The sequence below is a fragment of the Sapajus apella genome, unplaced genomic scaffold (genome assembly GCF_009761245.1).
Source record: "Sapajus apella isolate SASKATOON/1434 unplaced genomic scaffold, GSC_monkey_1.0 scaffold106, whole genome shotgun sequence".
NCBI classification, from domain to species: Eukaryota; Metazoa; Chordata; class Mammalia; order Primates; family Cebidae; genus Sapajus; species Sapajus apella.
In genome coordinates this window covers 2,996,383-3,011,800 of record NW_022437046.1, presented here as the reverse complement: position 1 = coordinate 3,011,800, position 15,418 = coordinate 2,996,383, and the positions used below count along the sequence as shown (strand labels likewise).

Genomic DNA, 15,418 nt, shown 5'->3' with positions numbered 1-15,418 from the left:
GATTATTGGACAGCTAGGTATCTATCACTGTTAACTACTTTTAACATGTACATATTTGTATATAAGCTTTTTATGCATTGTTTATTATTTCTTTTTTTTTTTTTTGCCTTGAGACAGAGTTTTGTTCTTGTTGCCCAGGTTGGAGTGCAATGGCACAGTCTCAGTTCACTGCAACCTCTGTCTCCTGTGTTCAAGCAATTCTTCTCCCTCAGCCTCCTGAGTAGCTTGGATTACAGGCACCTGCCATCATGCCCAACTAATTTTTGTATTTTTAGTAGAGACGGGGTTTCACCATGTTGGCCAGGCTGGTCTTGAACTCCTGACATCAGGTGATCTGCCTGCCTTAGCCTCCCAAAGTGCTGGGATTACAGGAATGAGCCACTGCATCTGGCCTGTTTATTATTTCTTTGGTACAAATTCCCAGAAATGAATTACTGGGCCAAAGAGCATAAATATTTCAAGCTTTTAATATTATTACCAAATTTACCATCCAAAAGTATATTGCCAGTTTATATTTCCAGCTTTACTCATATGACAATCTGTTTCTCCATAGCCTTGATAACATTAGATATATTAAATTTTATAATTTCCCTAGTCTTAAGAGCAAAGATTTGTGACATCTAAATTTTATTTTTTATTTTTAATAGTGAAGTTGAACATTTTGAGTAAGGATTAACTCTTAGTAATAGAAAAAGATAATCTTCTAACCACTTTGTAGCTTATGAACCCCTCTGTGATCTTATAGAGATCACAAGTAGCAAAAGCCAGAAGAGAGACCAAAATATGACAGAATGTGGGATGTAACTTGGAGCTGTCTTAGTCAGATAATTAAGCTTTTTACTTCCTGCATGGTTCCTTTATAAGCCATTGTATGTTGTCACTTCAGTTAAGATCCCCTGTGGCTTCTCTTTAATTTAACGTAATGTTCTCTCTCCTTTCTTCCTCAGCCAGAAGTCATTGGATCTGCGTCACTTTCTTTACGAGCTGTCATTCAATCAGAGCTGCTTTCTTTCAGTGACCAACTTCCAGTGCAACAGGAAAATGATCAGACTCCATTTGGCCCCCTCAAGGTATGTAGATATATATTCAGAAAATCAGAAGTTTTTGCTGAGTATGCATTATTGGCTAGCACTGAGGATATAGCAGTGAACAAGAAAAGCAAGGTGTTTGATCTTGTGTAGCATCTCTTGAAATAGAGCAGTGGAAGTGCTATGATGGAAATAAATGGTATGATGTGATAGTACCTGGGAGAAAGTAAGAGATGGTGGTCAGAGAAGATCGTTCTAAGGAGGTGACATAGAAGGTGAGAGTTGAAGAGTAAGAGGAGAAAGTAGAAAGCACAGAGAATCATTCCAGAGAGAATAACAGGTGCAACAGCCCTAAAGCAGGACTGGGCTTGGAGTCATCAGGGATAGAATGTTTCCAAAGGATAGTGAGCAAGAAAGAGAGTGGTAGAAAGTTAGGTCGAATGGTCAGGTAGAAGCCATATCATCAGAGCTTTGTAGGTAAAGGTAAAACGTTTAGATTTTAGCCTAAGAGCCAAGGAAAGGATGTTGAAGCATGGGAGTGACATCATCTGATTTCCATTTTACAAAATTACTGTGCAAGAGGAAAGAGGGAAAATGGGCTGTGGCATTAGTCCCGAAAAGAAATGATTGATGGTGGCTTAGACTACAGTAATTGGAATAAAGAAGGTAAGAAGTGACTAAGTGTGCCTAATGGAATGAATTCTGATATATAATTCAATGGAGAGAGGGTTATTTCCTTGTATTCAGGTGCAATGGCAGAATCTGAATGGTTTCAGTATAGCTTTGTCCTGGTGAGTTTTAAAAATCAGCCGGGGCCGGGCGCGGTGGCTCAAGCCTGTAATCCCAGCACTTTGGGAGGCCGAGGCGGGTGGATCACGAGGTCAAGAGATCGAGACCATCCTGGTCAACATGGTGAAACCCCGTCTCTACTAAAAATACAAAAATTAGCTGGGCATGGTGGTGCATGCCTGTAATCTCAGCTACTCAGGAGGTTGAGGCAGGAGAATTGCCTGAACCCAGGAGGCGGAGGTTGCGGTGAGCCGAGATTGTGCCATTGCACTCCAGCCTGGGTAACAAGAGCGAAACTCCGTCTCAAAAAAAAAAAAAAAAAAAAAAAAAAAAAAAAAATCAGCCGGGTGCAGTAGCTCACACCTGTAATCTCAGCACTTTGGGAGGGTAAGGTGGGCAGATTGCCTGAGCTCAGGAGTTCAAGACCAGCCTGGGCAACATGGCTAAACCCCATCTCTACTAAAAATATAAAAATTAGCCTGGAGTGGTGGCACACACCTGTAATCCCAGCTACTCAGGAGGCTGAGGCACAAAAATCACTTAAACTCAGGAGGTGGAGGTTGCCGTGTGCCAAGATTGCACCATTGAACTCCAACCTGGGCGACAGAGCAAGACTGCCTCAAAAGAAAAAAAATCATCACAGTCATGCCTAAAACATTGTGATGGCTCCCAATCACTCTAAGGATAAAGTACAAGGCTTACTATATGACCCTGGCCTATAGTTTCAGCCTTCTCTATTATAGCTTCTCTACCAATAACTATATCACACTATGTAAAGAATCAGTAAGGTGTCATGCTGGTTCATGCCTCTGTGTTTTTGTTATTGATTATCATACCACCTTTTCTTCTTGAAAGTCTTCTGTCTCTTCTTGGTCTTAGTATATACTACTTTGCTTTAAAAACTTCTGCAATTATTATTGCAAAAAATTAACATCACCTTACTCCTTTGCTATCCAAGTTATAGTTTTTGCCTGCCTGATTCATTCTAGACTACAAAGTTTAAAATCAGAAAGGGGCGATAAATAGGATTGATCAACTAGAAATTTTTTTCTGTTCTGGCTCTTTTGAGAGAAGTACTATTCTGGTTACATTGCTGTCTATTTTCAATAGAGCAAAAGAACCTTGCTGTGTAACATTTATGGATTTCAGGTCAAAGGAACAGCAAGAACCTTTTACCCCTAGTAATTGAGTCTCCTATCAGTTAGTGACCACTTCCGTTCTTCAAATTCATCGTTTATCCTATATTCCTTTCTTTTTTTACTTTTTAACATTTAAACTTTTTTAGTACCCTTTACTCAGACTCACCAAGTCTTACTATTTGTCACATTTTCTTTATAATTGTCTGTCTGCCTCTTCTCTGTCTCTCTCCTTCTGTCCCTTTATCTCCTCCATACATGTACATACACATTTTTTCTAAACTATTTGAGAGTAAGTTGGACAACATGCCTCTTTCCCCTTAAATTCTTTAGTTTATATTTTATGTGTTTCCTTAGAACAAGGACATCATCATACACAATACTCTAGAGTTATAAAAGTTAGCATAGCATTGATACTATATCTACAGTCTATACTGAAATTTCACAAATTATACCAATGCCTTCCTTTATAGCAAATTTTTTTTCTAGTCCAGGATTATTATTTTGTCAGATCTTTCTAATCTCCTTTAGTTGGGACCAGTTCCACAGCCTTTCTTTATTTTTCAATATGTTGATATTTTTTTAAAGTAAAGCCAGTTATTTTGAAGAATCTTCCTCTACTGGGGTTAACTTGAATCACTTATTACTGTGATGATTGTCAAATGGTGATTTCTGACTCTGCCATCTCTTGTGCATTTATTAATTGGCACTCTATACAGAGGAGCTGTTGCTTCTCCCATATTTGTTTTATATCAGGATGGATTCATAGATTCTTATATTATTCAGTAGGTTATAACCCATTACTGTATTGTTATTCACTCTGATGCTTAAATTGCCTAGATTTAGTCAGCAGGAGCCTCTTCAATTGGATTCTGGGTCCTTTAAACATGTCTCCATTCTTTTCTGGGAACTTTCTTATATTCTGGCATAACTGGATCTTCCAGGCTCATCTTTTGTTATTGTTAAATGATCTGTCTAGTTTTTCTTAGTCTGGCAAGTTAATGTATATACATTCTGTTAGTATTCTTACTATTAGAGTGTCTAAGGATGAGTTAATTCATTTCCTAATAATCTGATGTTGTTTCCAGCCTCAAAATTCTAATTCCAATTCAAAAGGACATTCTTATTGACTCTTCTTTTGTATTTCATAGGTAACCATGGAGCTTGTTACAGATAACAAAGATTTCACTGGTGTCAATACTAAGTTAAGTGGCAACACGCATTATACCCCACTTTGTGCTCCTACAAGTCCAAATAAGGCACTACCAGAACTTAACCAAGATAAGACCTGTACCAAAAATCCACAAAACTTAAATCAAATTCATGAGGAAACTGCAAAGAAAGCACAGAACTTGGTGCTCCCCAGCCAAAAGTCACCAAGCCCTATAGCACCGTATCCTTCAACCTTCATGGCTATGCCAGCCTCCCGTAATTTAGTCAATCAGACAAATGAGTCAACAATAGAGAGTGCTTTACTGTTGCATGTGCTATTGATGGTGCCAGATGGGAAAGACTTTATTATTGGAGAATCTGAGAAACAACCACCATGCAATGTTTATTTAAATTGTAAACTCTTCAGCACAGAGGAAGCCACCAGATCTGTCATCGCATGGGGCACAACACAACCAGTCTTTAACTTTTCTCAGGTAACTTAGTACATTCCATATCCATTAAAGGAATATGGGGGTGGGAGACAAATTCTTCCCAAATCATAATTTCATCTTAAATCTAGAATGTTCAGACTAGAAGGAACCTTTGTAATTATCTGGCATAGAGATTCAGTTTGGATGGGAAGAGGGAAAGACATTGTCAGCATTTGAAAACTTTTTGTCTTTATTTCTATTCTGTCTTAGTTCACATGGTTTCTTACTGTTTCTTTTTTCCTGAGTTTTGGGATTCTATTCCTTTCTGCTTCCTCTAAGCCTTTGATCAGTTAAACCTCCCCATCATTCTCTAGTCTCTCCTTCTTTATTATTTTATTTTATATATTTCTCCTCACTCTCATTTATTCTTCTATTTACTTCAATATTCATCTTAACTTGATTTCTCTGTATAACGGGGTGCTTAAATTGTTTTCTCTCTTGGTTTTTGTAACTCCACTGTCTTATTTTCTTCCTCACTGGAAGCTGTTCTTTTTCAGTCATTGGGCCAGGAGGAAAACCAGGAAAACTGTAGTAACCCTAGTACTTCTTCCTTTAATTGTTGGTGCTTCCACTCATTACTACATTGCTGGCACTCGTCCAAATCAAACCACTTTCCCCCATGGTCATCACATCTAGTCACACAGCTTCAGCAGTCATTTTTATGAAGATAACTTCCACATCTACACTTCTATATAAGCCAGACATTTCCCTTTAGTTTTAGATTTCTGTATCTAACTGCCTGCTAGTCATTACTACCTGGATATCTCAGAAACAGTTTACACTTGGCACCTAACACATTGCCTGGCACATACTAGGTATTCACTAAAGATGTGTAAATGAAAGAACGAATTCAAACATGTTCAAATCTGAATTTTTCACTTCTTCCAAATCTGTTCTTCCTCTTTTTGTCTGCCCTAATTCATATTATAATTTACTCAGGCACCTAAGTAGAACCTGTTAGTTGTCCTTGACTTTTTCATGTGTAATTATTTACCAAGTCCAATAGATGCTATGAACTTAATTATCTCTGGAACACATCCCTCTACCTTCACTCCACTGCCACTACTTCCATTCAAACCCTCACCCTCCTTCCAAATAGCCTTCAGACCAGTCTAGCTCTTTCCGATCTCTCTTTCTATGCATTCCCTCCTGTATGTACCAATGAGAATGACCTTTCTAAAGCACTAACCCAGACATTTTACTTCCCTGCTTAACACCTTTCAGTGATTCCCCATGTCCTTCAAGATGGAATGCAAATCCTTGGCATCCAAGACCCTTTGGAAACTGACTATATCTACTTCTCCAGTCTCAACTCCTGCATTCTTCCCTTCATACTAGAGTATGAAGTAGTACTCAGCTACTAGAGTTTCCTGCATATTCTCTGCTACTTCTGTATCTTTATATGTGTTCTTTCTTCTGCCTTGAATTTCCTTTAAGCCTTCATGACACCACTGAAGCGGAGCTTTTTATGTTAGTTAACTCCTGCTCATCCTTGAGATTTAAGGTTGCTTTGTCCCAGAAGCTGCCTGCAACTTCCTTATTTAGAGGTTAGATTGCTATGTTAGTTTTACTTTTTTTGGTTTCAAGGAACAGAAATGTGTTCAGGCTGCAAACATTAGGATTGTGTCCACCAGGTGTTTCTTAGGTGGATACAGAAGTAGCTCTGTTCTGTTCTTCTGGTGTCTTCCTCTCATCACCCCTCTTCTAATTTCACCCTTTTTGCCTTTTATGTTTTCTATTGGTTTTAACATTGGGGTCTATCTCCCTTCTACTATTACAGTTGTCCCTACAGCTCGGGTTTCTTCAAATTGGTGAGCCCTTGATTCTACCACTAATTTGACAAAGGTGCTCTTGGCTTAGATCTCTTGTTCTCCCTGTGACTTGTCCTTTTCAACTACCAGCTGGCCAGTTCTGAAGTAATTTTACATTGAACACACTTGACAGCTAACACATTGCCTGGCATGTACTAGGTATTCATTAAAGATGTGTAAATGAAAGAATGAATTCAAACATATTCAAATATGAATTTATCACTTCAGATTTCCAGAGGAACAGTTGGCTTTGCTCTTTACTGTGACACCTGTTATGCAAAACTTTTGGCACTTGGCCATTTTATTAAATGCTATCCAGACAGTGGATTGGCTGCCCTTTGATAAAATACTCAACTCTTGTCAAGTCAGTGCATACTTGTTTCAAAAACATCTTTCTTTCTGTGGGATTTACTAGTGGATCACTTTGCCTTAGAAAGGGTTGGACGAGTTTGGCAGGCACCATGTTTGACATATTTAACAACCTTCTCTGTGTCCTCAAAGCTCCACCTGTATGAGCTTTGTCAGCAGAGAACTCATTGTTTTGTATCTGGCCTTTATGTGTTAGTCTCTAACAGCAGACTGCGAGTAAGTTTTATTTGTATGTCTTTAGCTCATAACACTGTGTGTTAATAGTAGGCTTTTGGTAAATGTTTATTGAATGAAAGTATAAGTTAATATTTGTCTCAGGTTTGAGTTTTTTGTTTGTTTTGGTTGTTCCTCTCTCCTAGGTGATTCCTGTCTCTCTGTCTTCCACATACCTGGAAAGGCTTAAGAACAACGTGATGGTAATTGAAACTTGGAATAAGGTGTGGAGCCCAGGACAGGACAAGCTGCTCGGGCTGGTGAAACTTCCCCTCCACCAGTTTTACATGTCATTCAAGTAAATAGGAACTTTTGCAGTATTCTTTATTTTGCATCTTTAACTTTGTATGGACTGAAAAGGAATTCTTTTGATTTGCAAACATGAATAGCCCAGTAACTCCTTGAAAGACTTTTTTTCAATTCCACCACAGTTGCTGCTCTTTCTCCCATTCTAAAGCAGTCTTACAGATATTGCTTACCATGTTTCAGGCACCATACTGAAAACCTTTCATACATCAAGTTGTTTAATCTTTTTGACAACCCTCTGAGGCAGGTACTTTAATTTGCTTTTTTGTACAGATGAATTAACAGAGACTCAGAGAAGTTAAATTACTTGTCACATATATCATAATGTAGAGGGTTAAGACCTAAAATAGCATGGCTCTGGAGTCCACACTCTTCACCAAAAAGCTCTACTACCAAAAGTTACCACCTCACAAAACTAGTGGTTTACCGTTCTGTCACAGAACTTCACTATTGCTCACACCAGCTATTTGCAAGTTTCCTATAATGAATATTATCTTTTAGACCTTCGGGTTTAATTACTCCACCTTACTTTTAACACATAGGTGGGGTATTGATTAACCCGAAGTTTATTTCATTCCTCGATACAAACTGTTCCTTTTTTATTTTGACTCACGATTCTGATTTTTAATTGTTTTAGCACTGGCCTCTTTCCTAGCAACTTTCTCACACTTCTGTGTTCTTTTGCTTTGTGGGTTTTTTTTTGGTTTTTTTTTTTTTTTTTTTTGAGACAGAGTCTCACCCTGTCACCTAGACTGGAGTGCAGTGGTGCAATCTCAGCTCACTGCAACCTCTACCTCCCAGGTTTAAGCAATGCTCCTGCGTGAGCCTCTCGAGTAGCTGAGACTACAGGCATGCACCACCACACCCAGCTAATTTTTTGTATATTTAGTAGAGACAAGGTTTCACCATGTTAGCCAGGATGGTCTCAATGTCCTAACCTCATGATCCACCCACCTCAGCCTCCCAAAGTTTTGGGATTACAGGCGTGAGCCACTGCGCCCAGCCAGTTCTGTGTTGTAAATGTTGTGTTTTACATTTTACAAAGAGCACCTTTGTAGGCATTAGTTCATCTGAGCTTTACTATAACCCTATAAAATATTATTATTACCCCTATTTTACAAATGAAGAAATTTGTCCTTTAACTTGCAAAAGTCACTTAACCTCTCTGACTTTCCTCATCTGTAAAATGAGGGTGATAGTAGATTCCCTATCTCTCTTATGGAACAATCATGAAGATCCAGAGAGAAAATACATGGATATACCTTCTGTGGACAGCTAAGTATTAATACTTAACAACAGTAACATTGGAAATCATGGCCAGGCTAAGAATCCTGCTGGAATCATGGATGCCACTGTCTGCTGTGGGCTATTAGTTTTCCTTTTTTTCTTAAATTATGTTAGTTTGGTCTGGTGTTACCCTTCTTGCACTTTACTTCTCATTCCATTAGATCTCATTCTTTGTGAGAGTGAGTAAAACAATAGTAGCTACCAATTATTGGGCACTTTCCATGTACCAAGCATCATATTTGGTATTTTATATATTATCTCAGTTTAGTACTAACAACCACCCTTTGATGGAAGTTTTTTCATTGCCTACATTTTACAAATGACAAAACAGACTCAAATGTTAAATGAATTGCCTGAGTCACACAGCAAGTAAGTGGCAGAACTAAGATTCAGCTTGGTAATATAAATCATTTGTCAGAGCTTGATTCCCAACTTAACCTCCTACTGGCTGTGTATCCTTAGCTAAGTTACTTAACCTCTTTAAATATAGCTTTTCTCATCCATTAATAGTGGATAATATCAACCTTTACATCATTAGAAGGATTAGAAACATTATAAAATGCCTGTCACATACTAAGCACTCAGTAGATGGTAGATATTGGTAATACTATCCAAACCTTATCTGTCAAACACCAAAGTCCACATTCTTCCTAGTTGACCACAGTTTCTCCCTGTAAAATAATGCACTTTAGTAAAGCTCCATGAGATACTGCTCAGATCACAGACACTGGACTTGGGGCCGTAATGCTACAAAGACATATCAGACAGCATTCCCTGCCTTCAAATTCCTGCATTTTGAACTTCGCTGCCTGGTAATTTTTATTTGGTTGATTACTGACAGATTCACTTTTTTTTTTTTTTTTTTTTTTTTTAAGACAGAGTCTCACTCTGTCACCCAGGCTGGAGTGCAGTGGCGCAATCTCAGCTCACTGCGATCTCTGCTGCCAGGTTCAAGCGATTCTCCTGCCTCAGCCTCCCGAGTAGCTGGGATTGCAGGCACCTGTCACTACACCCAGCTAATTTTTGTATTTTTAGTAGAGACAGGGTTTCACCATGTTGGCCAGGCTGGTCTTGAACTCCTGACCTCATGATCCACCCACCTCAGCCTCCCAAAGTGCTGGGATTACAGGCGTGAGCCACCGCACCCCGCCTCGATTCACATATTTTTTAAAACACTATAACTTTTCTAGTTTCAGATCTATTTTTAACAAACTGAAAAAATGAGTCAAGAAAGAACTAAAACAACTCTATGATATGATTGATGATTGTTATTTGCTTATTCACAATTTCTCCCCCTCTAGAGATCCTAAGATTTCTCGCCTGCTACTGGATGCCCAGTACCCAGTTGTTGCTGTTGACCGCTACATGCCTGTGATTGATGTGTTTTCAGGCCACCAAAATGGGAGTCTTCGAGTCTTTTTAGCTATGGGTTCTTCAGATCAAATAATGGCACTACAAAGATTAAAGAATGAAGAAGGAACACTCTCCCCCTTCAGCCGTAGGCCAGCCCATTTCCTGGACCAGCGAACTGTAGCTTCTGTTGCTATGGTAGTAAATGCTATGGTTTACAAATTCATTATTTCATTTTCTCTTGCATATTTTAGTGAATTTATTGCCCAGATCCTTTATTTCTGTCATGAAAGCCTCATCAAAAGAACATAACGTGCACTCCAGTGCTTGCTGTAAATCAAAGGAATCATTAGTAATTTTCTGTTATGATTTAAATGGATCTCTGTGTCCCTCTTAGCTCCCTGAATTCATAAAGAAAATCCAATTGAACAACCAAATCTTAATTTTCTAATTTACTAGCTTAATTACCTTTAAAAAAAATTGCGAGTGGAGAGTGATCCCAAATGTAAGCCAGCAAAATCTTACTCTGCTTATTGGCTGACTCCATGCTGGAAAGTCACTGTTAAGTGCCTGCTTATCTACTAGTAATTTAAGAGTAATTTGTTTTTGTATTGTGCTGTCCAAGTGAAAAAGCACATTGACATACATTCTCACGTTTATTTTCCTAACAACTATATGAAGTGGGTCATTGTTATTCTCTTTTATAGGTGATGAGATGGAATCAAAGAGGTTAGGTTACTTGTCTAGGGTCACATAACTAAGAATGAGAGCATTGGGATTCAGACACAGGTCTTCTGACTTCAAGTTCAGTTTTTATTCCACTGTGTCATGTACTACTGTATCTTATATTTGTTGTCTTTACTAGTACAGCCAAATCTCAGTATCCATACCATTTAAGTATGTTATATTTTTAAGTCTGAACCCAAATGACAAATTTAAATGTCTCTAGCAGGGAAAGAACTATTAGGAAAATAACTTTTAGCAAGTTATAGTTTATTTCCTGTAAATTTTTCTTAGTTATTTGTTATATTTTTGTTGGTTTGTTTGAGGTGAGGTGAGGTCTCTCTGTTGCCCAGACTGGAGTGCAGTGGTGCCATCTCAGCTCACTACAACGCTCCACCAACCAGGTTCAAGGGATTCTCCCACCTCAGCATCCCAAGTACCTTAGATGACAGGCACCCACCACTATGCCTAGTAATTTTTCTATTTTTAGTAGAGATGGGGTTTCACCATGTTGCCCAGGCCGGGCTGATCTTGAACTCGACCTCAAGTGATCCTCCCACCTCAGCCTCCCAAAGTGCTGGGATTACAGGCATAAATCACCACGCTCAGCCAGTTATTTGTTAGATATTATTGTTTGTCAATAGATAATTGTATTTTTCAAGTTGAAAATTACATAAAAGCACAAATAAAGAAAAATCATCTTAATTTCCCCAAGTCTGTTTAGGCATTATATGCCTCTCACCTTGCAGTGTAGACTCAGATTTTGTTAAATTCCTTACTAAAGGTTAGAAAATGTTTCTCACTACAAGCACTGAGGAAATCCTTGGAAGATTTACCTGTGGGATTAGATATCTATAAAAACAATTGTTTTTCCTCCTATACTCATGTCTCTCATCCAATTCACCATTTGCAGAACTGAAGTGTAGAATTACTATAATACTGTAAAGCCAAATTAAGTAGCTGCTGTGATTCTGAGAGATTTTTTTTCCCAATGTTTTTGCCTCAGGGAGTCAAATTGCAAGTTTTCTGTTTTGCTAAGGAAAATTTTTGAGCAGGTATTGCTAAAATATATTTTGGGATTTCAAAGCAAAGACCTAATACAATCTCTGTTCTAGATTTTTTGGATTAGTAGTTAAAATATTCAATACATATATATAATATAGTCTCAACTCTTACCAGGAATCCTGAATTCCCCCTTTGAATTTTCCTGAATAATTCATTGTCTAATATCTGCTCTATAGAATAGGGATAAAGAACACTGGCTCTGGAGTCAGACTATGTAAGTGTAAACCTGGTTCCACTGTTCCTAGCTCTGCATGTTAAATTACCTAATAAAGGTGAGGTGTTTGGTATAGTGCCTGGTTCATAGTAAATACTCAATAAATGCATGATTAATTGTTATTATTACCTTTAGTAACAGTGTTTTCATTATTTCCCCAAGTAGTCCTTACCATTATTGGACAGTCCTGGCATTATCCTCAATTGGTTTAGAAATAGTAATTAGTACCTGTTTGCTTCAAATAGGACATAACAGTACCTATTTGAAGCAAACTGGACATAACAGTACCTATTTGAAGTAAGCAGGTACTAATTACTATTCTAAATGTAGAATTTATTCTAAATTTACTATTTATTCTTTTTCCTATGAAGGGAATGACTCTATTCTTAGTATATTAAGAACTTCTATCTGGAACAAATGTTGAATTTTATCAAATGCCTTTTCAGCATTTGTGTTAATCATTTTTTTGTTCCATTAATGTACTGAATTACATTTATGGATTTCCTAATATTGACCCAGTCTCATAGTCAGATGTACATCCTGTTTAGCCTAATTACAGTGAGCAGTTGTGAGAGTTATACACAATGAAAATTAAGTATCTGTTTTAGTATCAACTAATTATACTTACCTCTTTATCTATACTCAGACTTCATAGAGAAGCAGGAATATTCTAAGCAAGTTATCCTTTAAAGCTCACCAGTGTTTCTGCTTCATTTAATAGGCAGAGGACCGAGGAAATGGATTGATGGAGCACTGCTTTGAGATCTGTGTAAAGATGCTTCAAGGGCTAACCACTTTTCAGGCGACAGTCTGGGGAGAAGCAGATTGTTATATCCAGTACCACTTTCCAGTTCAGCACTCACAATCCAGTGTGCAGAAAGGACCTGAGTTCCCTGAAAATGGTAGGTTTAGGAGATTAGGCTTTCTCATTCTTATATGGTTATTTTATCGGATTATACTTAGTAATTTATTTTTCCTGAGTGAATTTTGTGTTGTTGAATATTTCTAGTCTTACTTGGGCAGTAAAACAGGAAATAGGCCAAGTTTTTTTTATTTTTTAACTATTTTTGCAACTTTTTATTTTTATATAACTTCAAATTTACAAAAACCTGTAAAAATAGTAGGAAGAACTTTTGTATACTCTTTACCTAGATCTACCAATTGTTTGCATTTTGCCCCATCTTATATCCTTTACATGTCCACTTACTCTTATCAATGCACATAGTGTTGATTCTCATTCTTCATAGTAGTTATGTTCTATAAAGCCACTATGAATGCTGAATTAAGGAATACTGAACCATTGCTCCTAAGGGAAATATGTCCATATACATATCTCACATAGATCATTATCTTAACTCCTAAAACAACTTTTCCTGGTAGACTCTGTTTTCTTTATTTTATGAAAGAAAAAAATGAGATTCACAAGCGTTAAGTGACTTGCTTGGGGCTGCCCCACTAACAAATGCCAAGGTTGGGATTCACACTCCATCCTACTGTACCCAGAGCGGAAGCCTCTGCACTGCCCCCTGCTGTCACCATCTTCTGGTAATCTCTGAGAGCCAAAACAAGAAGGCAGACTCTCACCTTGTTCTCACCTGGGAACAGACCAGGTGATCCGAATTTTTCGCCATTCAGTGTATCTTCAAGAATGATTGCCAGAGCACTGCCAGTATTGATTTTGAGGTTCAAATAAGAGATTTGTATATACAGAATATGTAAGGAACCCTTACAAATCAATTATTTTTTAAAAACCAATTAAAAAGTGGGCAAATGATCTGAATAGATATTTCTCCAAAGATATGCAAATGGATAATAAGCAAATACAAAGATACTGAGCATCATTACTTATGTGGGAAATGCAAATCAAAACTACCATGAGATACCATCTCATACTCGCTAAGGTGGCTATAATTAAAAAAAAAACAAAGGGGGCCGGGCGCGGTGGCTCAAGCCTGTAATCCCAGCACTTTGGGAGGCCGAGGCGGGTGGATCACGAGGTCAAGAGATCGAGACCATCCTGGTCAACATGGTGAAACCCCGTCTCTACTAAAAATACAAAAAATTAGCTGGGCATGGTGGCACGTGCCTGTAATCCCAGCTACTCAGGAGGCTGAGGCAGGAGAATTGCCTGAACCCAGGAGGCGGAGGTTGCGGTGAGCCGAGATCGCGCCATTGCACTCCAGCCTGGGTAACAAGAGCGAAACTCCGTCTCAAAAAAAAAAAAAAGGGATTTTTTTCTTCTATATTAGCATGGGACCTTAGGGAGCCATAGCTACTAGGGAATTTCTAAGTAATATTCACTGGAAGAACATGCAAGAAGAAAAAAACACTAAGTCATGTGTTGGATTATTCTGAAATGCTTTTCTTTTCCGAAGGAATTACTCTGAAGCCCTTCAGAACTGCAACCACACTCTGTGTTCCAGATCCCATCTTTAATAGTGACCACCATCACTCTCTCCTGTTGCCAGCTGAAGTTCCAGTGCAAAGGCTTCTACTAAGTGCCTTCTCTGCACAGGGCGTCGTCCCTGGAGGTGGAGTCCAGTTTGAAGTCTGGTACAGGTACAGTATGGAGACCACAGTCCTATGCCTAGGAAGGAAGTGTACAATCATAAAGCATCCTATTCCTAGCCAGCCTGGGTTGAATTATTGTAAGGAAGCTAAGCAGCCCCTTCTGCCTTGTCTTATATTATTTGGATTTGACAGTGACTCTTCTCCAGGTTTTACTGAAATCTGTTTAAGTTATTAGAATCTCGTGAGCCATTGTATTTCATATTTTTAATTACCACTTACATTGGTAATGGAAGTCTTGTTCATTTTACCTCCTATTGTGTGTTAAATGTATCAGTCACCTTTTTTATGCTTCCCTTACTGCCTTATTTAGTTCAGGCCCTTTTCATATCTTGCCTAAATGACTGTGATAGCCTCCTAACTGGTCTCCCACTTCTAAACTCATTTCTTGTAACCTGTTCTTCCCACCACCAGAAGAGCAGTCTTTATAAAATATAAATCCACTCAATGTTACAGACATTGGTAGATTTCCAGGAAAATACTGCCCTAAATACAGATGTTCAACCTACCCCTTTACATCTGCACCATCAACAAACCGACTAAAATGATTAAGAGAGTATAAATACAAGAGGAAAGGAAACAGCATCAGGAACAGAACTAAGAATGAGTACCATCCACATGCAAGAACATTTTCCTAAATGCAATTAATTGTAAGCCAAGTACAAAAAAGATTTTTAAAACCACCTAGGTTTGAGTTACAACTTGGCTAAGAATGGATTGTTTTGACATGAGAAGGACATAGAGTAGGTACTGACAGATCCTCATTACCCTTCTAATTAGAGGGGCCTCAGCATGAAGATAAAAGTAAGCCCTGAAAAATATTGGGCCTGCTCCACTTTCAACCACTTTTACTGCTGCAGGATGGAAGCTTTTAGGAATGGCTCCTCCGCCACCCCAGAGGTTCAAGGCATGTGAA

General features: G+C 38.3%; 1 protein-coding gene across 6 annotated transcripts in view; it reads left to right on the top strand.

The window, feature by feature from the left end:
* Positions 1–15,418, top strand: part of C2CD3 (C2 domain containing 3 centriole elongation regulator) — a 159,376-nt gene that overhangs the window by 65,207 nt on the left and 78,751 nt on the right. For all 6 annotated transcript variants that reach the window (XM_032259042.1, XM_032259044.1, XM_032259043.1 and 3 more), the window contains 6 exons: positions 948–1,070; positions 4,105–4,599; positions 7,136–7,287; positions 9,884–10,130; positions 12,656–12,836; positions 14,310–14,493. In XM_032259042.1, coding sequence (XP_032114933.1) covers positions 948–1,070; positions 4,105–4,599; positions 7,136–7,287; positions 9,884–10,130; positions 12,656–12,836; positions 14,310–14,493 — 1,382 coding nt within the window. The remainder of the gene's footprint in view (positions 1–947; positions 1,071–4,104; positions 4,600–7,135; positions 7,288–9,883; positions 10,131–12,655; positions 12,837–14,309; positions 14,494–15,418) is intronic.